We start from the raw sequence: 27,500 nt of genomic DNA, 5'->3' as shown, positions 1-27,500 counted from the left end.
GTCTCTGAAACGAAAATAGATATTTGAAAATAGTAAACGGCGTTTTTCTTCTCGTACAGACTATTTGTTTAAGTTTTAAAATGGTTGAAATAGGAAGGATGCGATTTTCGTCATAGTACTATTTTAATGCTTAATCACATCTTTTTGGTACGCTTCAGCTTCGGCGATATGGCGGGCCCCTTTGATCGCGTCAATAACTAATCCAGAAAATATTATTTTTTTGGTTACCCAAGTTGTTTTCCCCGGCGACCCAACCGCTGACCGCGAGGCCTGGTTCGTTGGCCATGGCTCAAAATCCCACGAAAAGTAACCGAACAGGTTCGATTTGGTGTAAAATTAATAGTGTATTATATCATAAACTAATCGGCATTTATTTTCTTACCTCTTAGAGTATCATCATCAAAATCAAGTGTTTCATCAGAAGGGCCTGGGCCTGGAGCTGGGCCTTGGGCTTTGACTGATAATACGTCAGGAAAAGACACTTCAATTTTTTATTCAAAAACTCTTTTATAGAACGGTTTTTATTTGTGTGTTGAAAAGTAATTGGTTTTGTATAACTACACGCTATACGATTGGCTGAAAAAACTTGTGCCACTTTTACAGCCAATCAGAAGAGAAAACAAATCCAATCCTTATTCGTTCGCACACGTTTTCCCGCGCTTCGCTTCAGTTACATGTTTTTACTTAGTTTTGATTGGTTTACTGGATTGTCTGTGATTGGCTAAAGTGATTACTTTGGTTTAGGTTTCATAACGATACTCATTGAAAGCTGCTCTATTTCATAACTACCAGCAATAACCAAGAACACAATTAACATTAATGACAATTAGTACCAAATAACGTTGCAAAACAGCAAAATAGTTCTGTAAAAAAAGGTCTTGGGTCTGTCTTTTGTCTTGTTTTGTCTTATTGCATCTTAAGCAATTTTTCTTTTCTACCGTTTCCAGGTATTAAGGGCATCCAAGCCTCATAAATTACAGGGGATGATATTAGATTTCCACAGTCTGCATTGTAGACCTTGTTCACAAGACAACATTGCGCTTCAAGTTCCACGACTATTTTAAAACCAGTTAGTTTGCTTTGAAACATTTGATGCTTTTACACCAGCCGCACACCGAAACTGATGATAAATACTTCATTTCTCGTAAAGGTATTTCCAGTTTTGCCTTCTTACCTGCTAAAACATCTTCATCAAAATTCACCTTTGCTTCACGTGACTTAATTTCACTTTCCGCCATGACTAAAATACAAAGGAAAACAAATATTCGTATTCTTTTTGATCACATTATCGAATCTAGCCATGTTAGTCTTTTTCTAAACCTCACTACCAAACACCATTTTATGAACCTGACTGTCTTGAACTTGCTTAAAGTGAAGGAAACCCGTTTCAATTAACTCCCATGACAACGGCCCGCCAGACCCAGTCAATTACAAAGATGTTAATTTACTTTTCAAAAGCGTGGACAAAGGAAACAATATGAGAGCGTTGATTTCTACAATAGTAAAAATAGGTCAGGCGATAGGGGGTACCCCTTATTGTTTAAAACATTGATGTGCCTCGTCACCACAAGAAAGTATGACCGTAGTACACGTGAAACAACGTTCCACAAGAGAACGATGAAAGCTTCCATCAGAGCCGTCAAAAACTTGTATTTAGTCTCTGGCAGAAAGGCCAAGTTTTGAATGTACCGGTTGCCTGAATTGCACAAAAGTCACAAGTAAGAGTTATTTAACTGAGCTCGTCGTTTTCAAACACAAAACCGAAATAGAAGATAGTTTTACCTTGATTCATAACATTTACATCGCACGGACAATAAGGCGTAAAAGAGGTGAGATTAAAGAAAGAAGTCAAAACGTATTTCTTCGAACAAGCAGAAAGTTTGCAACCCCCCCCCCCCGGAACACAATACATTGAAACTAAAATTATTCCACAGCACATGAAGACACTAATCCCAGTCCTGATCAAAACAAGTTTGATATACAAATTCAGTGAACATGGCTGCCTAAAAGTTTTGCATATGCACTCTTAATGCCGGCGAGAGAGACTGCAATTCTGCACTTTCGCTGTCGTTCGTTGTTTGTATGTTTTATCTCGAGAGAAGGTTCCCATCAGAAAGCTAGGCAATTACTTTGCAAACTAATTAACATTTCAAGAGTGCGACCAAATTTGAAAATACAGACGATGAGTACAAGAGTAGAATACCTACCTCAGGCCTTCACCTGGGCTAAACAGAAAACTATAATTCAGATGACTCGGTAGCCTGTGGAGAAAAGTTTACAGCAATTACTGCACGGGTCGTTGAGAAACATTGATAAAGCTTGAGTCTCTGACTCTTCGAAACTTCTGCAAAACGTACGTTACCATGCATTGTAAAACGAATAAATGCGAAACCAAAAGTTGAAGGACAAATAATCAAATAGGGGTTTTTCCCTCATTCCATGAAAGATGAGCGCATCTGGCTCGTGACCTCATAATGTTAATCTGGCGTGTACACGTGATCAATAGTGTAAGAGAAAGGATTCGAAAAGTCGCCTGTCTGTTACTTACTTAATTACTTGGTATTTTTTGTTAGTTTTTCATCTTTGATTACGAATACAACGTTATTGCGCATGTATTTCAACACCAAATGACTATCAGCTACCGTATGTCAATCCGTGACACATCCTGTCTAGTTCTCCTTGCTCTCACTTACCCCACCCTGCTCAGAGGAGTTGTAAAGACAGCTTCCTCGCAAGCTACCTCGCGAATATCACAAAAACCCCTACAACAGTGGAAGTCTATCACGGTTTACTGTTCTCGTTCAGACATTTTCTTTTCCACACTTGATTACTTTAAAGGATTAACATCGTGACAATGTGCAATTCAGACATTCTAAGTCACCAGCGCGTAACGTCATCAACAAAACACACATCAACACCGCTAAAAGTCGGATACGACATAGCTCGACTAAGATCGCCTAACTTGCCTCCTTCCCCTTCGAAAAACACACAGTCGCCCTTTAAAAAACGAATACGAAACAATTGAATATTCGGGTATAAAGTTAAGGCCGGAAAGCACGTTTAATACGGGAACTGGAATGACCTTCAATAAACTTCAGTGATATCAAGTGATCAGTGTCGCAATTTCTGGATTTTTATACATATGACTGAGTAACGTTGCGATAAAACACATACAACAGCAGCATTTTTAAATACTAAGCAAAATTTGAATACTTTATTCCTCACGAGAAACCAGATCTAAGATACAGACAATGCATATGGATTCAAAATGCGTCAACAAAGATTATGCCTCTATTATGTATCGAATACGTACCTCAGCTGAGACCTTCACCTCAGCTGATCAGCCAGAAAACTATGATTCAGATGGTCTCAGATGACTTGCTAGCCTACGGAGAACAGATTACAACATACACGAGTCGTTGAGAAATATTGGAAAAGTCTGAGTTTCTGAATTGACTAGGCCCTTACCGTGTATAGAAAATGACTGATAGCGAAATCAAAAGTTTTACGTACAAATAATCAAATAGGGAATTTTCCCTCATTCCATGAAAGATCAGCGCATCTGACTCGTGACCTCCTCATCTTAATCTGGCTTGTACACGTGATCAATGCAATAGTGTAAGAGAAAGGATTCGAAAAGTCGTCTGTATGTTGCTGACTTGATTACTTGGTATTTTGTGTTAGTTTTGCATCTTTGATTACGAATACAACTTTATTGCGCAAGTATTAAACGCCAAATGACTATCAGCTATGTCAATCCGTGGCACATCCTGTCTAGTTCTCCTTGCTCTCACTTACCCCACCCTGCTCAGAAGAGCTGTAGAGACAGTTTCCTCGCAGGCTACTTCGCGAATATCACGAAAGCCCCTACAACAGCGGAAGTCTATCACAGTTTATTGTTCTCGTTCAGACATTTTCTTTTTCACACTTGAATAGTTTTAAGGATTTTTATCGTGACAATGAGCAATTCTCAGTCACTAGCCAGTAAAGTCATCAACAAAGTACACATTAACACCGCTAAAAGTCGGATACGACATAGCTCCACTAAGATCGCCTAACTTGCCTCCTTCCCTTTGAAAAACACACAGTCGCCCTTTGAAAACTAAATACGGAACAATTGAATATTCGGCTACAAAGTTGAGGCCGGAAAGCACGTTTGATACGGGAAGTTGAATGGCCTTTAATAAACTTCAGTGATATCAAGTGATCAATGTCTCAGTTTCTGGATATTTTATACATATGACTGAGTAACGTTGAGAAAAAACAAATACAACAGCAGCATTTTAGATATTAAGCAAAATTTGAATACTTCATTTCCCACGAGAAACCAGATCTAAGATACAGACAATGTATGTGGATTCAAAATTCGTCTTATGTATCGAATGCGTACCTCAGCTCAGACCTTCACCTCAGCTGATCAGACAGAAAAGTATGGTTGAGATGGTCGCAGATGACTTGCTGGCCTACGGAGAACAGATTACAGCAATTACTACATGAGTCGTTGAGAAACATTGGAAAAGTCTGAAAGGAAAGGAAAGGCCTTTACCGTGTGTAGAAAAGGAGTGAGAGCGAAACCAAAAGTTTTAAGTACAAATAATCAAATAGGGAATTTTCCCTCATTCCATGAGACATCAGCGCATCTGACTCGTGACCTCATAATATTAATGTGGCTTGTACACTTGATTAATAGTGTAAGAGAAAGGATTCGAAAAGTCGCCTGTATGTTACTTACTTGATTACTTGATATTTTTTGTTAGTTTTTCATCTTTGATTACGAAAACAACTTTATTGCGCAAGTATTTAAACACCAAATGACTATCGGCTATCCGTGACGCATCCTGTCTAGTTCTCCTTGCTCTCTCGTACCCCACCCTGCTCAGAAAGGTTGTAAAGACAACTTCCACGCGAGCTACTTCGCGAATATCACAAAAACCCCTACAACAGCGGAAGTCTATAACAGTTTACTGTTCTCATTCAGACATTTTCTTTTTCACACTTGATTACTTTTAAGGATTAATATCCTGCCAATGAGCAATTCTCAGTCACCAGCAAGTAACGTCATCAACAAAATACACATCAACACCGCTAAAAGTCGGCTGATACGACATAGTTCCACTAAGATCACCTAACTTGCCTCCTTCCCCTTTGAAACACACACAGTCGTCCTTTAAGAAACGACTACGAAACAATTGAATATTCGGGTATAAAGTTGAGGCCGGAAAGAACGTTTGATACGGGAACTTGAATAACCTTCAATAAACTTCAGTGATGTCAAGTAATCAGTGTCTCAATCACTGATTCTGATATTTTATACCTATGACTGAGTAACGTTGCGGAAAAAAACATACAACAGCAGCATTTTTAAATACTACGCAAAATTTGAATACTTCATTCCCCACGAGAAACCAGATCTAAGATAGAGACAATGCATATGTATTCAAAATGCGTCAACAAAGATTATGCATCTATTATGTATCGAATACGTACCTCAGCTGAGACCTTCACCTCAGCTGATCAGACAGAAAACTATGATTCAGATGGTCTCAGATGACTTGCTACCCTATGGAGAACAGATTACAGCATACACGAGTCGTTGAGAAACATTGGAAAAGTCTGAGTTTCTAAATCGACTAGGCCCTTACTGTGTGTAGAAAATGAATGAAAGCGAAACCAAAAGTTGAATTACAAATAATCAAATAGGGGTTTTTCCCTCATTCCATGAAAGATCAGCGCATCTGGCTCGTGACCTCATAGTATCAATCTGGCTTGTACACGTGATAAATAGTGTAAAAGAAAGGATTCGAAAAGTCGCCTGTACATTAATTACTGGATTACTTAGTATTTTTTGCTGGTTTTTCGTCTTTGATTACGAATACAACTTTATTGCGCAAACATTTAAACACCAGATGACTATAAGCTATGTCAATCCATGACACATTCTGTCTAGTTCTCCTGATGCTCTCCCTTACCGCACCCTGCTCAGAAGAGCTGTAAAGACAGTTTCTTCGCAAGCTACTTCGCGAATATCACAAAAACCCCTACAACAGCGGAAGTCTATCACAGTTTACTGTTCTCGTTCAGACATTTTCTTTTTCACACTTGATTACTTTTAAGTATTAATATCGTGACAATGAGCAATTCTCTGTCACCAGCGAGTAACGTCATCAACAAAACACACATTAACACCGCTAAAAGTCAGAGACGACATAGGTCCACTAACATCACCTAACTTGCCTCCTTCCCCTTTGAAACACACACAGTCGCCCTTTTAAAAGTGAATACGAAACAATTGAATATTCGGCTATAAAGTTGAGGCCGGAAAGCACGTTTGATACGGGAAGTTGAATGACCTTTAATAAACTTCAGTGAGATCAAATGATCAGTGTCTCAATTTCTGGATATTTTATACAAATGACTGAGTAACGTTGAGAAAAAACACATACAACAGCAACATTTTTAGATATTAAGCAAAATTTGAATCAGTACTTCATTCCCCACGAGAAACCAGATCTAACATACAGACAATGCATGTGGATTCAAAATTCGTCTCATGTATCGAATACGTACCTCAGCTCAGACCTTCACCTCAGCTGATCAGCCAGAGAACTATGATTGAGATGGTCTCAGATGACTTGCTAACCTATGAAGAATAGATTACAGCAATTACTACACGAGTCATTGAGAAACATTGGAAAAGTCTGGTTTTCTGGATTCAAAATGCGTCAACAAAGATTATGCATCTATTATGTATCGAACACGTACCTCAGCTCAGACCTTCACCTCAGCTGATCAGACAGAAAACTATGATTGAGATGGTCTCAGATGACTTGCTAGCCTATGAAGAACAGATTACAGCAATTACTACACGAGTCATTGAGAAACATTGGAAAAGTCTGAGTTTCTGGATTCAAAATGCGTCAACAAAGATTATGCATCTATTATGTATCGAATACGTACCTCAACTCAGACCTTCACCTCAGCTGATCAGACAGAAAACTATGATTGAGATGGTCTCAGATGACTTGCTAGGCTATGGCGAACAGATTACAGCAATTACTACACGAGTCATTGAGAAACATTGGGAAAGTCTGAGTTTCTGAATCGACTAGGCCTGTATCGTGTATAGAAAATGACTGAAAGCGAAACCAAAAGTTTTAAGTACAAATAACCAAACAGCGAATTTTCCCTCATCCCATGAAAGATGAGCGCATCTGACTCGTGACCTCATAATAATAATCTGGCTTTTTCACGTGATCTTTTTTGCGCAAGTATTTCAACACCAAATGACTATCAGCTACCGTATGTCAATCCGTGACATCCTGTCTAGTTCTCCTTGCTCTCCCTTACCTCACCCTGCTCAGAGGAGCTCTAAAGACAGTTTCCTCGCAGGCTACTTCGCGAATATCACAAAATCCCCTATAGCAGCGGAAGTCTATCATAGTTTACTGTTCTTGTTCAGACATTTTCTTTTTCACACTTGAATAGTTTTAAGGATTTAGATCGTGACAATGAGCAGTTCTCAGTCACCAGCGAGTAAAGCGTCATCAACAAAATGCACATCAACACCGCTAAAAGTCGGATACGACATAGCTCGACTAAGATCACCTAACTTGCCTCCTTCCCCTTTGAAAAACACACAGTCGCCCTTTGAAAAATGAATACGAAACAATTGAATAAGAAATAAAATGCAAACAGCGGCAACAAACATAACACGTGAACTACGCATGGTTTGGAACAACAATCTAAAATTAGATTGTTGAGATTGTTTAGATTGTTGTTCCAAACCAGGCGTAGTTCATGTGTTACGAAACAATTGAATATTCGGGTATAAAGTTGAGGCCGGAAGGCATGTTTGATAAGGGAAGTTGAATGACCTTCAATAAATTTCAGTGATATCAAGTAATCAATGTCTCAATTCTGATATTTTATACATATGACTGAGTAACGTTGAGAAAAAACACATACAACAGCAGCATTTTTAAATATTAAGCAAAATTTAAATACTTCAGTCCCCACGAGAAACCAGGTCTAAGATACAGACAATGCATATGGATTCAAAATGCGTCAACAAAAATAGCCTGCGAACAGGCTCCCAATGGGGTAGCCCGAAAACACTGATCCCCGGTCCGCGGACCCCCACTACGGACCGGGTCCACGGACTACCTGTACGGATCTCCTCTACAGACCACCCCCCAAAAATAGAATAAAAATAAGAAATAAATACTTCACTTAAAAAAAAAGTCTACAAGCTTCTTTCAGCGTAAGGAGATGCCGATGGTACAAAGAAGGAAAATTGTTACCTTCCATTCGTGGTTCCATCTGGCCGTGGAAGATGTGTTTTAGGTCGTTCAAGCTCAGCTTGTATCTGTAGCCTGGAACGAGCTCACGAATACATGGGAGACTGGGCTGAACAAAATGGTGGAGGGGAAGGAGTTCAAATTTCGAAGTTTCCCGAAGGCTTCCTGGAGTCCCGGGCCTGGAGGCGTTTACGGTCTTTCATATACAGTATGGCCACAGCAAAGGAAATGGCAACGTGTAATGATATAACTTGCGCCCGAGGCTGAAACCAAGAATGTCACATTTGCAAAATGAAACGTTCGAAATTTCGCCGACCCGATCTATTAGACAACCCAGGACTGAAAAATTTATTTCTTATTTCATGATTCTATTTTGGGGTGGTCCGTAGAGGGGGTCCATACGGGGAGTCCACGGACCAGTCCAAAGGTAGTCACTACCCGGTCCGTAGTGGGGTCCGCGGACTAGGGTCAGTGTTTCCGGGTTACCCCTAAGAAAGTCGAGACGGAGGTAACTCACTACTCGGGTCGTGTGCTCGTCGCCATAATTGTGCGATCTTTTACATTTATCACCAAATTTACAACTTTCTTTGACAAAGAAAGGGCATAAATGTAACAGATAACATCTTCTTTTAGTACATCCACCGGTCTTTCTAACCTTAGGACAAAACTCTAGACGTACATCTAACTTCACAATCACTATCGTTTCCCCGGCCTGGTTTGACTTGAATAGTTACGGAAACATTTTGACGAATTCCAGCGCGCCAAACTCTAAAACAAATTTACGGTTGTTTTGGGAAAGAAGTAATACTGCACGGTCCAGATCCAGTTCTCCTCCATTTTCCAGGAGACACTTTAAAAACTCTTCCGGTGCTGTTTTTCTTGTGGCCCCGTCCATGTTGTTTCCAAGAAAGTTTCCAAAGATTCCAAGGACATTTGGGATTTGAGCCTGCAAACTTTTAACGAGAAACTCAGACCCACACACCAGAACTAGTCGCTATGGAAAATATAACTTAGTGTGCCCCTCCTTTAACAGAGGAACGGAAGGGGGGCGAACTTTCCAAGCCAATGGAGCAAAACTATGGCTATGGAACAGCACCCCTTTAGACATTCGCAAGAAAGACTCCATTGCCTCCTTTAAATCTGCTGTTAGAAAATATTTTTTTGTCCAAAAACTGTTAGCTTAGTTTTTAGTTGTGCATATCTAGATTTAGATTTTTAAAATTTTTAACTTTTATCATATCTTTAAATTTTTAGCTGTATTCTAATTTTGTAATTTTTATTATCCTATAAGTGTAAATAGTTTTTAATTTTTAACTTAGGATAGAGGGCCACTGGTTCGTCAGTTTTTTACTGTTATGTGTTACCCTCTGTAAATAAAGTTGTTACTTACTTACTAAACGTTCCGTCCGAAAGCCATGAAACAGCGTCATGTAAGCATCATGTTATGTCACACTACTCTATAAGCCCCTAAAGCTGCAATTAAGGGTGTTTTTAGGAGGTCAAACTGTTGCTATGGCAACCTATTCTGTCACGAAAATGATAACAATGTGTTCACCAATGATTGGGCAGTTTTTTGATACCATGATTGTAGCATCAAGTGATAGAGTGGTTATAATGACCCATCAAATCTAAGTGTTAGAAACTGTTTTGAGTCACCTTTAAAGGGAATCCGAGCTTCTCATACGTATGCACTGAGCTTTGCCTCTGCACGTCTTCCATAAACTCACAGCTCTTGTTCCGGACACTCACCTATCTCATGCTCTGGGCATTTCTAATACTTTTTAATCGATTTGAAGTCAATAATTACACCGAAATATCAAAATGTTGACACTTAAATTACACTTTAAAAAATCCAACTCATAAGATTTTGGTTGGTCAAATCAAACAAAACCAGCAAAACACTTCATGTGATATATAGATGTAGCGAAGCCTCAAAGCAGAGCTCCTGGACCGGGTTGTTAAAATTACATTAAGCAAATGCCATTAAGCTAACCCAGGATAAGCAAAAATTATTTTGATATGAGTCTTGTAAATTTGCTGTGAGGTTTTCTGAGTTGTGTCCTGGTGTACTGGTACACAGAGGGAATAACCATTGTACTCCTTTCTTTACGAACCTTTGTTTAGCTGCTGAACATTGTTGGGTCTTTTGGAGTTTTATAAACCTGCCAGCCAGCGAGCCATGCGAGCCAAAGGGCGAGCCATGCGAGCCATGAGAGCCATGTGAGTCATGCGAGCCTGTAAGGGCCAATTTCCAATTCCCTCGGTTTCAATAGGCAAGATTCACTCTAGTTCACTGACTTTAATTCGACTAACACTCCAATAAGACGCTCCTGTTTGCTTGTACATAATTCCATCAATCGTCCGCGTCTTTAGCCGTCTTATCCGTCGTTACTTCGAGTGAATCGCATACACAACTACAACGTTTGCCGACGTTCGCGGCCATTACATGCACACTCGAAAAGATCACGTGACTTAAAAGCGGGAACTAAACTGCGGGAAAAATACATGAACAATACAGGGAACCCAGCAACAGAGCCCTAGAACAAATGTTAAGATTTTTTATTTGTTACATTTATATTCACATGAGAACAAGAACAAGAGCAACGGAACAAAATGAGTAAGATCGCAGTATTAAATTCTTGCAATGTTAAATTCTAAGGGAAGAGACAACCACATGCAGCAGTCAGCCAACCGACAAAGTTTTGATAACTCTGATTCACTAAAGAGCGAACCTGTTAAAATTACGCGATTCACTCACCATTCTTGACGCCAATACACGGAGTTGCCCTGAAGTACTGTTCTCTTTTTTCTTGAATGATTTTCAACGTGGATATCAATGAATGACAGGTGCCAATGGATACCATTCACCTACCCATACGAGTAGCGGTGGGGCGGTGGAGCCGTACGTTTCTCTCAGAGAATTTTCTTTACTTTAGTCTTGAACCTCAACAAATTTTTGACACATTGTTTTTATTTTTTGCGGATCCTGGGCGATTTGAATAGACAAAATTTTCTCCAAGCAAGAAAAATATGAAACAAAGAAAAAAAATCATCACACTCAGGGCAGCCGTTACTATGACGCAAGACTTGGCACGATGTACAGATGTTTAGAGCATTTTTCATATTTGCCGCACCAGCAATAGTTCTGGTAACCGAAGCAAGATTAGGATTTTCTTTCGGGAATATTTCAATTGTAGGCACTTTTGTAGCTAAATTTAAGGTGGCTCGGACCAGTTTTCAGGTTTTTGACGGCTCACAACTTTGTAAGAATAGAACAAACAGGCAGATCAGGGCCACTGTAATATTTTTGTAGGTTTGGATTGTATAATTTATACTTGACCTAAAACAGCTGTTATTTTGTCGTCAGCAGTTACCATAGCAACATTCTAAAAGGATTTTCCAGACCTGATTTTTCGCTTATGACAATAATAACTAAAAAGTTAACCCGGTGACCCCCAGTTTTTTTTTAAATCAATATCTTTTGGCATCAGAAAATGAAAATGCACAACAATTTTAAAATAATTTTACGGAGCCGATTTCTTGTAAACTTGGAAAAACGACAATTTGCACAAAGTGTAAATTTCCTTCCGTAGAATTTTCAAAATTTTTTTTTCTGACGCTTCCTCTCAATAATAATGATATATTAAAACAATAAAAAGAAGGGGTCACCGGGCTTGTTTTCATGTAAAAGCCTTCGCGAGTTCCGTTATTCCCATGCGCGTAGACACGCATTCAAAAATCCAGACTTTATAAGATTAGCAGTTGCTCATGAGCTGTTATGACTACCGCTGACTGCTTCGTGTGCCCGCGCGGGCGAGCGGGCTCCCAACAGGTGTTTTGTTTTGTTTGAAGCTAAAACATCATTTACAGTTGTCGTTGTCGTCAAAGACAACCTCCTGGGCTTACTCTGTAGGGTTTTTACACAAATTCTGGGTAGATTTGCTATGTTTTGCCAGTCCTTTATACGCTCTTGGTGGCTGTCACGATCGATCGAGTTTCCTTTGAAATTTGGGAAACGTGGAATTCCCGAAACAATTTTTCTTAAATACACAAAATTGACTAAAGTTGTTCCAGCAGGTAAAGCCTCCTTTATATGCGAATTTCGTCTCCAACTGTACAAAAGTGACCTTGCGCGAAAAAAGCCACGCGCCGCCATATTTGTTTTGGTCTTGCGGGTTTAAATCTCGCGCCTCTATCGTGCGTGTTTCTCACGCGCGACGCACGATGGTGATCTACTTTCCGCGCGAGAAAACTGGTACCTTAAAATTAATTTCCCAGGGAAGGGGCCCCCAGGGAAAGAGAGAGTACCCTGGGAGCGAGGTTGTACCGTTTATACTCGTCCCCAGGGTCATCTCCGCTTTCAAGATGGCGGGCGGGCGGTTTATAGCGATAGTTCGGATAGTTTAGTGATAGTCGGGCGCGAGATCTATGTTTCTTGGTGAAAAGTCGACGACCTTCCAGACCAATTGAAGAAAAAAAAATACCCGCAAAAATATCTCGCATGACTCGCATGACTCGCATGACTCGCATGACTCGCATGACTCGCATGACTCGCATGGCTCGCATGGCTCACACCGCGTGGTTCGCATGGCTCGCTGGCTCGCAGATTTAGCAGACCCGGTCTTTTGTATCGGTTCTTATGAGCCGGTACACGAGGACAGAACCGTTATCTGTTTATATTGTTTGGCTCTCTCTTTTGTGTTCGAATGACGTAAAACTGCACAAAACATAAGCAGTGAAAAACATTTTTTACAAGAATAGTTTATATTTCAGTCAACGTTTAATGCTGGGTTAGCATTAACTGGCTTCCAAAAACCCAGGCCTGACCTTGCTTGAGCCTGCAATCCATCAGAAACCCAGTATTTGGTCAGCAGTCAACTTAAAAACACGACCTCGATGAGCTCTTAACTTGAGCCCGCAATATCACAGGGAAAAAGTGAAATACCAGGGGCGGGGGAGAACACTCTGCGACGCCTGGCACTTTTTTTGTGTTTGGATCATCCACCAAAAAGTGACGTCACATCCGGTAAAAAAGCGGGCTGAACGGCAAAATCAAATTTGAATGCGACATAATCGTTCTCTCAGTAAGTAAAATGGTTATATTTCGTAATCGGCGGGATATTTCTAACGTTTTATTTGGCCATGAGAAACAAAATTTTGTCGTCTTCCTCGTCATATCGTTTGAGGAAAAGAACGATTATTTATTCAAAAACACGCTGTTTTGAAGGCGTGTGTTTTTACGAAATGTCGTCGTTTCTTCTTCGCTGAATTCCACCGGAGCCATCGTTTGCGTGGAAATAATGATTTGTAGGTAAGTTGCACTCAATTCAAATATCCTATTCTCTTAGGTAGGCATTACACTAAGAGAAAAGCGCTGTGTCAGTTTTCTAGACGTGGGAGAACCTATTTAACAGAAGCCCATTTTTCAAATTTTCCCTTGACAAACACTTGAGAGTAACGTAGAGGTGTTAATCGTATCACACTGTAAGAATAGACCCACACACATAACGCGGCGGAACTTTCTTGCTGACCGACACTAACGCAAATTCATGTTCTTGCTTGTGACTCAAACTGGTGTTATAAATTCTGTTACGATTGGTTAAGAACCTTGAACAAGTAATCTTAACTTTTCCCTTGGCAATTCCTTAATTGATAAACGCTTCCTTAAACATAGGCAGGCCGTGAACCCCTTAAAAATAAACAAGATATTCTTATGGGCGATTTAGTAATTTGGGCATCTCGTGTTTTTTTCACTTATAATCTAATTTATTTTTCCGTTTCAACAGTGTTGAGTGTCAGCGACACTATAAAGTTTCAATACTCTCCCCCCTCGGATCCTATGGGGTCAAGCATGCATGCACCTTTCATTTCTTCAATTCCTTTCATTTGCCTTGTTTGCTGACCAAGTTCCTTATCTTTTAACACCTAACTATCATACTTGCAGCTTATTTTGAAAGGTTGCTCACACATTTTGCCTTATTTTGAATGCGCTTTCTCTATATAAGCTTACATCAAGACATTTCAGTCCCAGGGAATGACAGAACACTAGCAATTCTGACAATTCTCTCTCATAGAGTTCAATTATTTTAATTCATCACACTTTCAATGTGCGATCTTAACAAACTGTTTGCAAACAGTAATGAAATATCATGCCCCAACATCCAGCCAAAAAAGGAAGTCTGGGAACAGGTAGTAGGAACAATGACACTGCCAGGCTGGTGAATGTTACAAGCTATTATGAACTCATGTCTGACAATGATGAGTGACCATGAAACATGGTGCGGTTGAACTGAACACCCAGACTGCGAGTGACATTGCTAGTGTTAGTGTTATGAACGTGATTGCTAGCTAGCAGTGTTTGTGAACTTGGACCAGACCAGAAAAGACAAGGTTCAATACCAGAAGTTGACTGAGAGTAACACGTTTGTACTCAAAAACTGAAGCTGCCTGATCAGACCAGTCTTACAGCCAGCTTCATCACAACTTGGCAAAAGTTCCTGAATTGTGTATGTGGGAGGACTCCATGTAATGACATATATGGGGAAGCTCTGCTCAAAAGTTTTCAGGCTTCAGATATAACTATTAAAGGGTAAGGGATTTCTGACAAGTTGAATTCAGGTGTATGAAAGGGTATGGAAATCTTTCTTTAACGGATTTCCCTTTTTCTGGTTCTAAAATGTTGTTGATAATCTCTCATTTACTCTCCTGAGCCAGAATGAGGGGATTCTGATAAATTGTACCGTTCAAAGAGATATTTTAAAACTTCTCTCTACGGGTTTAGAAAAGGGATACAGTATTAAGGGGTTGGACTTTGAGATGGAGCTTCCCCATTAAGAAATATGTAGAATACCTCCCCCGCCGCCCCTCCTTGTGTAACAAGGATGTTCAAATTGTTTTCTGGAAAAAAGCAATTACCGGTAAAAAACAAAACAGTACCAATTGAAGGGATTGTGTGATTATCAATGTAAGTTCCCATTTGTATTTTGAATTAAAATGGGCCTAACGTTATCCACAACAGTATAAAATAACCATACTTTGCAGCTTCATAGAGACTCAATCTGATCATGAAAACATTACTTTTATATTTCCCCTTCCTTTGTACCTTGTGATATTTTTAGGGAAATTCTCAAAAAGTCCCTCTCCCAAAGAAAATAAAATATATAAATAAAGATAACTTTTCTTTAATCTTGAAAATGATCTCCGCAATAAAAATGTCATTCTTATGGCTCTTTATCATCTTGAAGTGTGTTGTGAAGAAACTGCTTATTAGGAAAATATAAGAGTAAATGCCTATAAAAATGGACCTAAATCGCCTATCAATGGCACAAGTCGAAAAATTGATTTCGCTTCTATTTTGTCCATAGATAGGTCCTAGTAAGAATAGAAACGGACCATAGTTAGTTTCTGCTAATACAGCTTTCTTTGGGAGAAATACGCCAAAAACGATTTCGACCCGATTGGGCTCAAAATCTACTTCCGGTTTTGCTGAATTTTCCGAATATTTGATTCCTTCGCGCTCCGCAGAACAGCTACTTGAGAATCTTTCAATGGATTTTATATTCAGTTCAGGTCTTCGTGGTATGACTGAGCGAAAAATAAAATAAATCAAAGTTAGTTTTGAGCCCGAAAAGAGATCAAACTGACACGCAAAATTTTACAGTGTGTCGCAAGAGAATTATTGCATGAAAACATCGCCATATTTTTCTATGGGCTATAACTTTAAATACCATAAAAACACTTTCTACGGGTTAAATATACACCCACCTGTTAGGCTATCAAAAAACATCTCTGGGCAAATGATTTCAAGTCGCCCGCCTTGATCTGTGTTTCTCATAGATTTTGCCCAAAATCCGGCTTTGGAATGTAAACAATTGCGTGACGCGGATAGCCACTCTCGAGTAAAATATTCGTTTCCAGCAATCCGATGAAAGCAATTTTTGAAACGTTGTGTAAAGAAGGTTTTTACAGTACTCCGGGAAATGATTTTAACACTTATTTATTTTATTGAATCACTGATAACTTACTGTATAATAGTGGCAGTTTTAGAGATACACTTAACCAATCCTCTATGGTTTATGGCAATTGAATCATTGACTGACAAATAAAGTCAAGTGGAAATACCATAATTTCTATAAACTACTAACTGCGTGATGGCATCTCCGCTCTTCTAGCTGTGTAGAAAATTTGTACCTACACAATATGCTCAAACTCAGCTAGGATACCCGAAATTTCTTGAATTGAATTAGCCCAGGAAGAAACTGCGTTTAAGTTTCGATCATACTGGGAAAAAATCCATCTTTGGTTGTTTGATCAATTAACTGAAATTTGCGGATCATAACACTGGTAGACAAATAAACATTACAGTGGTCGATCTAGGACTAGGTTTGCACTAAAGGAGTTTTTTTGGATTCGTAAAAGTTCCCGGATTCATCAATTTTAGAGTATTCGGATTAGTAGGGGTTTACAGTGAAAGGATATTCGGATTCTTAACCGTTTACACACGACGATAACTCCGGTAACATTCATGATGGAATGGTTAACAAGCAGTTTGTTGCATCGACAACGAGAAACAAAATGCCTCCGAAAATAAGGCTAGGGGTAGGTTGAGACAGTTTGAAGTTTTCTTTCAACTCGTTGACCATGGTACTGTTGTCCATCATGTCAGGTCCCTCCAGGTATTTATTCTGGTTTTTCTTAATATCTAGAACCGTCGAGGTTTTCGATCGTGCCATCGTCTTCATCTGCGCAGTAAAGTATAAATTGGGTTTCTGAGGAGTATGGCATTACCCATTATAAAAGTGATTACCTACACCTGAAACAGCACGAGGTGATCACCCAGCGACCGCCATCAAATGGCCATCAATGTGCCTACGACTCGACTACGACTGGATCATGTAATCTGCCATTTTCGTTCCACCGCAAACTCATAAGATCACAGGCGGAAAAATATCCGGATTCGAGAGAAAATCGTTTACACGACAAAACTCTCCAGATTCAAAAGTTTTCGGATTCAAAGTTCCCACTTTAAATTCCGAATTCAAAATCTCCGGAGAAACGACCAAACCGGGGAGTTTTTATTTCGGACTCGTCCACTTTTGTGTAAACGGCAAAATCAATCCGGCACTAAAACGTTCTGAATTCATCACGAATCCGGAACAATTTCCTCTAGTGTAAACCTACAATCCTGGCCATAAGTTGTTGGGACACCTCCCCCTTTTGCGCGCTAAAACCCTCGATTTCAACTAGGTCCTTAACGTTTTAGAACAAAAGATGAATAGAAGCAAGTACAATTGACCCCCCTCCCCCCTAGCAATGTTGCATGAAAATGACGCTATTCTGAAGACTAGATCGGATGTGGGAAAAAAGGAAAAAGGGACAATAGAAAGTGGTTAGACAGTTGTGTTGGAACCAAACGCGATTGCTGAAAAATCGCTATTATTGGAATAAGACGTGAATATCTATCTTCTCGTCTCTTTAGTTCGAGAATACTGTTCTAGGAGGCGAACAATTCTTGAAACGTGGCTATTCTGAAGCTATTGTCAAGGATTTTTTTTCTTCAAGATTTTTATCAACATTGACAGGGGGAGAGGGGTAGGCGGGCTTGCGCGGTTTTGGTCTTAAGAGAGGCTGCCTGTGAAGTCATCTGCCGTAACTGTCCCAACACTTTTGACCAGGATTGCAGTCTTAAATGAACAGCGAACATCCATCTTGTTTTGTTAGCGGAAGTCGGTCACGGAAGAGCGAATTTCAATGAAATATATGTATAATTTGATTAAGCAATTAGCCAAAAAAAGGTTGGCCGCCAAAACAGTTTAGGGTTTAGCCTAACTCTAACCTTAAGTTTTAAGACTGAAGAAAAAAAGAAAAAAAAGCATTGAGCATTTCAGTTGTTTGAAACAGAAACATTCGCGCACAATGAACTATATGTATAGTGCGTGCGTAACATGGAAAGCAATCCGTCCAGCACAGTAATTGCCCAAATTAACAGCTTACCGAGACACTCGCACTGTCGATGCCTCTTATTTATGATTTAAACTTTTATGATTTGTTTACTTTACTTTTTCTGACTTTTTTAGCCGGAGAAAAGGCACTAAATGTGTTGGTACAAATAAAAAGGTTTAACCGAAAATCGATCCGTCGAAATCAACAAATACAAATTAATCACTGTAGCGTTCCTTCAGATCACGTAAGACTACAAACCAACAATATCAACTTGTCATCACGCTTAACAAATGAACTTAGAACGATTTTCTTTCTAGAACTCGCTCTTGTAATTAAAATGATCAAAGAAAGAACGACAGCTTAAAACGACATAGCAGTAACACCCGAACTCCAAGTAAATTGCGTTTAATTGGCGTTTTTAATTAACGAAATTTCCGAAGCGATGACTTTCAAAATATTAAAGTTAAAAGTGGTCCATTATGTTTTTCTTTTTTCACCCAAATGTTCTAAGATAGCCATCTGTGGTTTGTTGGAAACGAATTATGTATTCACGGTGGACGTCCGCGTCACGCAATTGTTTACATTCTCACGTCGGTTCAGGGAAAAATTTGTGAGAAGCACAGGCCAAGGCGGGCGACTTAAAACCATTTGCCCAGAGATAGTTTTTGATTTTCAAACAGGTGGGTGTATAGTTAACCCGTAGAAAGTATTTTTATGACATTTAAAGTTATAGCCCATAGAAAAATATGGCGATATTTTAGTGCTATAATTCGTTTGCAACACATCGTAATATTTTGCGTTTCTGTTCGATCTCGTTTCGGGCTCAAACGAAACCTCGATTAATTTTATTTTTCGTTCAGTCATACCATGAAGACCTGAGCTGAATGTAAAGACCATTGAAAGATTCTTAAGTACCTGCTGTGCGACGCGCAAGGCAACCAAATTTTCAGAAAATTTAGCATAACAGGAGGTAGATTTTGAGCTCAATCGGGGCAAAATAGTTTTTCGCAAATTTCTCCCCAAAAAAGCTGCATTAGCAGAAACTAACTATGGTCCGTTTGTTTACTAGCTAGGGCCAATCTATGGGCAAAAAATGAGCAAAATCGATTTTTCGACTTGTGCCGTTGTTTGGTCCATAGTTATGGGCACTGGCTCATAAATGTTCAACAGAAAAAATGAACAGAAAAAAAACTACAAACTCTTCTTTCAGAGGAGCTCCTATATTTTATAATTTTTGTAAACCTCTTACAGAATGCAACTTTTGGTTAGGTTGCACTTCACTGTCAAGGAAGAAATCACACCAGAGAGGCTTTGTATCTTTATTATGATTTGCATTATCAGTAAAAAAAAAATCACACTTGGACAGGTCCACTGGCACTCGTACGTGTCTGTTAAAGATGGGAAAAGCAGGTTCAGCATCATCTAAATCAAGGGATTGTATGCCAGTGTGGGGTTTATATGCCAGGAGGTAACCACCTAAGAAAACACAAACACTAAAATTAAAATTAAACAACAACTGAGAACTTTTAGAGACCTCCATCAGTCACAAAAAGACCAAGAACCAGATCTTTTCAATTTAACAAATTGACATCAGTTTTTCATGCATCTGTCTTGAACATTATTGATCATGAATTCTGCTGTGGATCCACGGGGCGATAGCATACACTCATCCACAAACACAGGAAAAACTGACATCGATTTGTTTTTTTTAAATAACAAACTCATTGCCAAATTGTATGCTCTCGCTCATTGACACCCCTCTTAAATTATAAATTTATGTGCCTACAGGTTCGCTTATTGATGATGAAAATTAGCCAATGAGCGCACAACAATTTCTACAGTTATCGTAAAAAGTATAATTTTTCTTAGTAATGATTATTTTGTTAGTAAGAGTTTCAGAGGAAAAGTCCAGTGTAAAAATGTTATCTCAACAGAAAAGAATAATTTAGTTTAACACGAGGAATTCAGAAGAACACTGATTAAGAAGAGAAATAAAGTGCATCTCTTGTTTGCATTTCTCTTGTGGGTATTTGTTCATTTACCTGACCTATGAAAAACAAGATATAATGTATAATTTTTACCTCTGCTGTAAATTTTTCAAACCAGTTGTTTTCACTTTCACAGTGGTTCTTAAAAAGAATCACAAGCACACCACCCACCCCCTCAGTCCCTATTCCTACCCTACAACACTTCAGCCAGGATCCCATATCAACCCCCCAACATAACTTACCATAATACTCCCATACTACAATACAATCTTTTTTTATTATTTTGTAGAGACATACCTAGATTAAACCATCAGATCTCTGACTTTTTGGTCCACTTCATCTCCACTAGGCCACGAGAGCAATCAGTGTAAATATATTTATATTTGTTGGTCTAATTTATTATTGCTCTCAGATTTCCCCTTCCCCTTTGATGACATTAAATTGGTTTTAAAAAATAAACTGCTGTAAACTAATGAGAGCAGAGACAGAAATTGAGCCATAAAATTAGTACAGTTTTGGTATGAGGATATTAAAATAACTATAAGTTATTAATATTCATATGTTCTATTGTAAAGAAAGTGTAACTACTTACCGGTAAATTGAACTTCAATCTAAACACAGGTCAGTGAAGACATTGCCAGTTTTGCTTTTGCCAACAACCACTCTGCCTCAAAAATATAGAAGATAATGACAAAATCAATAACAAAATCAACCTCTGTTAATTCAATAACCACACCAAATTCCCCTCCAAAATTCTCTTCAATGTCTTACAGTAAAATTTTGCTAACAGCATAAATTCAACTCAGTGCTTTAACATGCTTCTCTCATTAAACGTTTACCCCTTGAGTCAGAATTTGTAGGTGTATCACATAGAATTTCACAAAAGATTAAAAATGCTGTTAAACTTTTGCAAATATCTGCATCATGTGTAAAATATGCAAATGAGGTGACTGATGATGTCATACACTCAACCCAATATTACATCATGTTGGTAGGCTTATAGTTCTACTGGAAACACACCTATGGCTATTAAAATTATACACAGCCTGTATTTTCCCATGGCAACTCACTCTTTTCTAGTCCCCTCTAACCTGAGGCCACAACTTCGACCTTATAATATTAATATGCTTACTGAATCATGCAGATGAGGCACCATTGGCAAATATCAAAATGGAAAGCCAAAGGTGGCCAGAAAAGCCTATATCAGAGAAGGTTGAGACCCACTATGTCGCCATGGTAACAAAACTGTTAAGCTCATATTATGGAGGACATCTGCGCATTTCATCATAATAGCACTTTTAAAGCACTGTCCCTAGGAGCCTATGGTCCTTTGTATCTCGACAATAGTTAAAAACTTGTCTGGGGGACTGGATGATCTAAATGGTAGGTGGGAGACTCCCAGAACATTGAGGAGAGTTGCAAGAAAGATTGTAAAACTAGCTCCTTGCGGGCACTCATTAGACACTAACACTACTAACATGACTGAGTTTGGACAATATATATATTGTTTTTTTGGATACATGTAAACAATGTACTGTTACTGGTCATACAAGAGGTACCTTGCTACTGAGTTAAGTCTTAATGTGTGTATTTAAAGGAGAAGGTCACTCCAAAAATGTATATTTTTTGTCAATGCTATATGAAAACCTTGCACTTTAAGGTTAGCCACTCACAGAAGTTTCAGCCTCCAAAGTGCAGGTTTTCCTTATGAAGTTCACCTGCAAAGAAGCCCACAATTTGAACATTGTTGCCACAATTTCAAACAGTACTCAGCAGCCAGGTCCCATTTTCGTGTCCTAATGGCTTCCGACAGTTTTTGCTATGTGCCAGGATTCCAGCGTCTTTCTTATTCTTACGCTGGAATCCTGGCACACAGCAAAAACTGTCAAGGCTGACAACAATTCGTGCCCTCTGCCAGGACAATATAACATTCTTTTAAACAAATGCTAATTTTACACTTTTAGTATTCTCACATTCTTTCACACGTGTTCTAATTAATATATGCCATTCGCTTGTTATATTCAAAATTCTTAGGTCTATTTTATCATTTTATTTTTGTCCGTCGAAGACAGCAGACTGCCTGTTGAAAGCTCACAATTTTAAACAATTTTACCAGAGAACGTTTTTTACCTCTTTCATAATGAATCCTGGTATCGGATCTTCAATATTTTAAGCAGACAATCACTTTAAGATCAAACCAAGCTAGAATTTTCAGCCCACCCACAATGAAGCAATCACACCTGACCTTTGTGAATTATTTGATGCATGCATATGAGACAGCCATTTTTCATTTTTCTTTATGAGATGGAAGGTAGATGACATTTAAACATTGATCACATAATGAACAAAAGTCCTGTTGCTACAGAGCTAGATTGTACCCCCACCAGATTAACAGAAGATGAGGTGCTGAAAACAGATCTTTGGAAGAACTAAAAAAAAGCTGTGTAAACAACCACCAGCGGCCTGTGTTCCCACAGCATCTCTTGTTGAGTTAATTTGATATAGAACATAACTTTAAAATCTCAAAATGGTTGAAGTAACTAATTATGAAGTCCTACAAGCATGAGAATTTCAGATTGTATGATTGCAACCAAGTATGAAGTTTGATAGAGAAACAATGGTAAATCTTACAATTCTCTTTAACAATATTATTGAATTGCGAGCTCAAGATTCCCACCAGGTGGTAATATGGTTGATACAGCCTCAAACTATCACCTCGAAGAAGTCTGGACCTCATAGTCCAATTCTTGAAAAGGAAGACAGAAGATGTTCTCTATTTTATTATTAATAGATAATAATTTACAGGTTAAAGCTAATTACAAGATAAAATCTGAATTCTATCCAGCATTTAATTATGAATCACTTTACAGTACCTGGGAGGGGGGGGGGGGGGGGGGGTACTCCCAGAAAAAAAAACCCAAAACCCTTACTCTATTGATCACCAAAATCTGAGATTTTCTGTTAACCCTTGTGAGATAACTTTAAGAATTCCTAGGAATTCCTAGGAATTTCCTAAGAATTCCTAGGAATCTAAGGTGTGAATTTTCACGGTAATTCGGACTCGGAATTCCAAGTCTACATAGAGCTGACTTGGAATTCCTAGGAATTCCAACTGAAATATACTCACCTTGAAAATTCCTAGGAATTTCTGAGAATAACTTGGAATTTGTAGGATTTTTTGAGAATAGGTTGGAATTTTTGGGAAAATCTGAGAAAAACTGGGAATTTTGTATCATTTGTAGGCCAGACAAAATTTTGATGATAAATGCCCAGCATTAAAATAACAAATAAAGTCACTGATATCACATCAAACAGGTTTTAAATGAATGGTTTATTAAATTGGCTCTCATGAATTTAAACATAAGAATAATCATCCTGTTTCTTTTTCATTACATCAAGAATCAAAAGTAAAACTGAAAACAGATATGAAGGTCAAACTTTTAGATGTTTGATAAAAAGAGAACTTTTTCAGATAATTTACTTACTTTTTTAGTTTGCAAATCCAACAATTTTCCATACACAAGATTTTACCTTAAATTATTGTTATTGTGTGGAACATATCTGGATTTTCATGATTGTAAGGAATCAATGATAAGAACAAAACTGAGACATTCCTTAAAATTAAAAAAAGGCTGAGTTTGGGCAAACTTAGCTGCTGCTCAGTTATTTCTGTTGATTCTGCAGCTAGCCTCTTCATCTTCATCTTTGTTGTATGACACCTAAAACAAAATTTAAAAAAATACATTACACTGCAATATATATGAGGTACTGTAAGACTGAGATCCAAATATTTATGTGCTCACAGTTTAATACATGCAGCTAATTAAGGCCTGACTGTAAGCTGGTTGAAATGTTAAAAGAGAAGACTTGATAATATTATTGTGAAGGTGCTTGTATACTATTGATAAATATGTTACATAAATCTTGAGCTTACAGTAGACTAAATCAAGGTTTTCCTTCTTCTATAAGTGTATCAACAACTCTCGAATTGGAGGATATATATCACGGTTTTTAGCCAAATTTAGACATTAGAAATATTAAAAAAAGACACTTAAAACATTAAAGGAACATTTAAATAATAGAGTAAACGCAAAAGAATATACGGATGCACAAAAATTGAAGATCAACACGGATTACCATACAGTCAGGCTGAAACACACAGGAGACATATCAAACTCATGCAGACTGTGGCTGCCTCGTTGGAGTTTTTGTCAAGAACTTTGACTGGGATCAGCGAGAACTGCTATATTTGTTTCGTTTGAACAAGTGTGGCGAGAGAAACGACTTGTTATTCGCAAATCAAATTGTTTAGGCATGCCCTCTGGGCAACCTAAATTGTTTCAACCTTGCTTTAGCCAGAATTAATTTCATGCCGTGACTGAGTGACCCACTCGTGTATGATTCGTGATGACAAAGTTCATTCAAAAGCTTTTGTCTAAATAAAAGAAGTTACTTTGTAAACACCGCGGTAAAACGCACTGCGCATGAGCACAAATTTGAGCTTCCGGTAAATTACGCATTTCCGGTTACGTATTAAAATCCAATGTAAACAAGATAAAATCCCGTACCGCGAAGTTTGAAAACAAAAAGTAAGAGTTAGCAAAAGAAAGTAGGGGAAAGGTTTGTCTCGTTGAAAAGTTTATTTTTCATTTAAGTTCCAAGCGCTTGCACCCAGGGGTTTGGTGTTTGCACCAACAACAAAATATGGGAGAATTTCGGGCGCGTTCGCGCTCGACAAGAGCAATTTTTTTCCACGTAGTTCTCCTTGTTGCGCTGCTGCGGTTGTGCGGTTCCTCCGCAGAAAAGTGTGAAAAAGCCGACAAAAGCAGCCGTAAATGTGCGGGCAAAAAATATTTTCTGTCTGAAGATTTAGCCAGAGCTGCCGAACTCCAAGTTGGCTCAACAGTTTGCCGTGTTCACTGGGACGAAATTCGGAGGAGCAACGACAGGTGCTCGGTTCCAAGAGAAGACCATTCGCGAGGCCTCAGGAAACAGCGAATTCCTGCGAGACTTTTTGCTGTCTTGGATGCCATAGGAGCGACATGTCACGGGTACAAGCCAGGTACAAGGTGGTGTTACAAATGCTGTGCCAGAGTAGACGAAGAAACAAGATTTACCTCGCATCCTTACTACATGCCGCCGGTGTTACGAACTACTGAACAGGTCAGTTAATTAGACATCGGTTAATTATAATTGACACGCAGGTTCGCACTGCCTCGGATTGCTGCAAAGATTTTCGGAATCTCCTCACCAGCAAATTAAATGAAATTGCGGAGAAGGAAAGTATACTCTTTCAAAGACGTTTTGTTGCAGCAATAAACAAGTTATTTGTATCAAACTTTGTAAAATTTGCGGCGAAATAGACACGATACCAAAAAATTCATTTTTTATTAAATAGTTGATTATATTTCGTGTTAAATGATCTCAAGTCTTACGCATGTATGGTTCTCTACTAGGATGGAAATAAACAAACCTCAGATGACAAACTTTAAAAGGTATTCATATAAAAATTATCTCTACTATTTTTTATTTTACTCTTCTTGACTACAGTACAGTGCAGTACGGTCAATTGCTTCACTGAAATTCATTGTTGGGGTACAGGTAGCAAAATGCTACCTCAGGCGGTTCGGTCTAAAATTGGTACATTTTGGAAAGAAAAAGGTAGTCACAGAGGTTGAGAAACATTATTTTGAAAATTAAAGGCCAAACGAATTTAAGAAAAATAACAATTTTAAAGACAACAAAACAAGCACTTTATGCCACTTGACAAACTTATTTTTCCTAAGATCATAGTAAGTAGTAGTAAGACTAAACCCCTAAAATTGAACAAAATAATTTTGTCTGAAATCATATAATTACACATCACTTATACTTATTGAAATTATGTAGTACTCCAGTGTTGTCTCCACACTGAGGATTCAGTTAGAGGGGTGTCCAGGAATCCTATGGACACACACATTTTGAAAAAAATCACAACAAAAATTCACCTACTCCATTTTTTATTTAGTGGGGTGATATGCTTTTTGGACATCCAATTTTCAGTATCTGGATACAAACAAACTCATCACTAATATGTTTATTTATTTTTCTTTTTTTTATTTAGATCTTGCAATTTACTCGCTCACCAATTTTAAGACTACACAAGAACTTAAAGCAGCAACACAGCAGTAGTGAAGGCCTCCAAAAAGTTCAGAACCACTTTCAATTGCTGTTCCAAAGACTTAAATTTCTAGAAGAGGCTTGTGGAATAGACTTGCAGTACCCAAAAAGCCAGCAAACATCCATGGTGGAAATACAAACATCATTTGGGGTGGTAAAAATAAATGGCTATGGTGAAGTTACAGTGGATAAAACAGTTTGGAACAGGATGGCAAAAGTAATCCATGACTTTACTCAACTATCAGGTTAGTATCATTTACCTGAATTGTAAAGATACAATCAACATAACATGCTGTAATGTTGTTCAGGTGACCAGTAAGGGTACAATGTAACAGACACCCTTTGAAGATTATATTTCTGATACAGGTATTGTACTTGTGCAATCCAATAAGTAAGAGGATGTGTTAAGACCACCACATGACAGTGATTGACACACGCAGAGCATCAAATATTTATAAAAATAAATGAAATAAATAAAATTATTTCAATAATTTACTTAAATAAGTAAAATAAATATTTGCGTTTTCTATTAATTTCAGAAAATTCATTTGACCAGCTGATCGGAAAGTTTCAGATATCCTTGCAACATCATTATGAAAGCAGTGATGCTGTGCCACTGTATGATCCTGGACAGATGAAAGAGTTTGCGGACAAAAGTGCACCTGGTCTTTTCAATGTCATTTTGCAGTCTATTCTTCGGGAAGATCCAAGATTGAGTGAAGAACACCGTGTATTACAGGAAAAAAGAACTGTTGTTTTGTTGCACATAATAGCATATTTCAGGTACTTTGTCCTGTTTGGTCTTTGTTTAAGTACATATATTTAAAATTCAAGTCTCCTTGAAAGACCATAAGGTCACTGGGTTTAAAAAGTATGTTCAATTTATTACTGCATGTTTCTTAACTAGAACAGAAGACACAGATTTACCCCAATATGAATGTCAGTTCTATTGTAATTACAACAAAGTAAGATTACTACAGTAGATGTTTTACTTTTCTTCACATTTAACCTTTGAAAAGTAAGGACATAAAAGTGGTTCCAGTGAATTAACTTGCAATAATATCATTCTTTTTATAGGTCTCAGAAAACAAATACACTTCAAAAAGAAGAGGGA

At 38.3% G+C, this 27,500-nt stretch overlaps 1 protein-coding gene across 4 annotated transcripts in view; it reads right to left on the bottom strand.

Annotated features, from left to right (window-relative positions):
* LOC110048234 (uncharacterized) overlaps positions 1–27,500 on the bottom strand; it is a 150,747-nt gene that overhangs the window by 19,793 nt on the left and 103,454 nt on the right. Inside the window, exons 1-5 of one of the 4 annotated variants that reach the window (XM_089276906.1) lie at positions 5,488–5,702; positions 4,391–4,463; positions 2,208–2,261; positions 1,175–1,240; positions 383–457 (exon numbers count right to left, since the gene is read on the bottom strand). In XM_089276906.1, coding sequence (XP_089133032.1) covers positions 383–457; positions 1,175–1,238 — 139 coding nt within the window. In that variant the 5' untranslated portion in view covers positions 1,239–1,240; positions 2,208–2,261; positions 4,391–4,463; positions 5,488–5,702. Of the gene's footprint in view, positions 1–382; positions 458–1,174; positions 1,241–2,207; positions 2,262–3,313; positions 3,507–4,390; positions 4,464–5,487; positions 5,703–6,762; positions 6,856–27,500 lie in introns of those variants that run through there. The other 3 variants (XM_089276913.1, XM_089276909.1, XM_089276911.1) reach the window with 3 other exon arrangements.

Source organism: Orbicella faveolata, unplaced genomic scaffold, assembly GCF_042242905.1.
Source record: "Orbicella faveolata isolate gen_17 unplaced genomic scaffold, um_ofav_v1 contig_12, whole genome shotgun sequence".
Classification (NCBI taxonomy): Eukaryota; Metazoa; Cnidaria; class Anthozoa; order Scleractinia; family Merulinidae; genus Orbicella; species Orbicella faveolata.
Note: the sequence above shows the minus strand (reverse complement) of the source record. Positions and strands in the feature narration are given on the sequence as shown.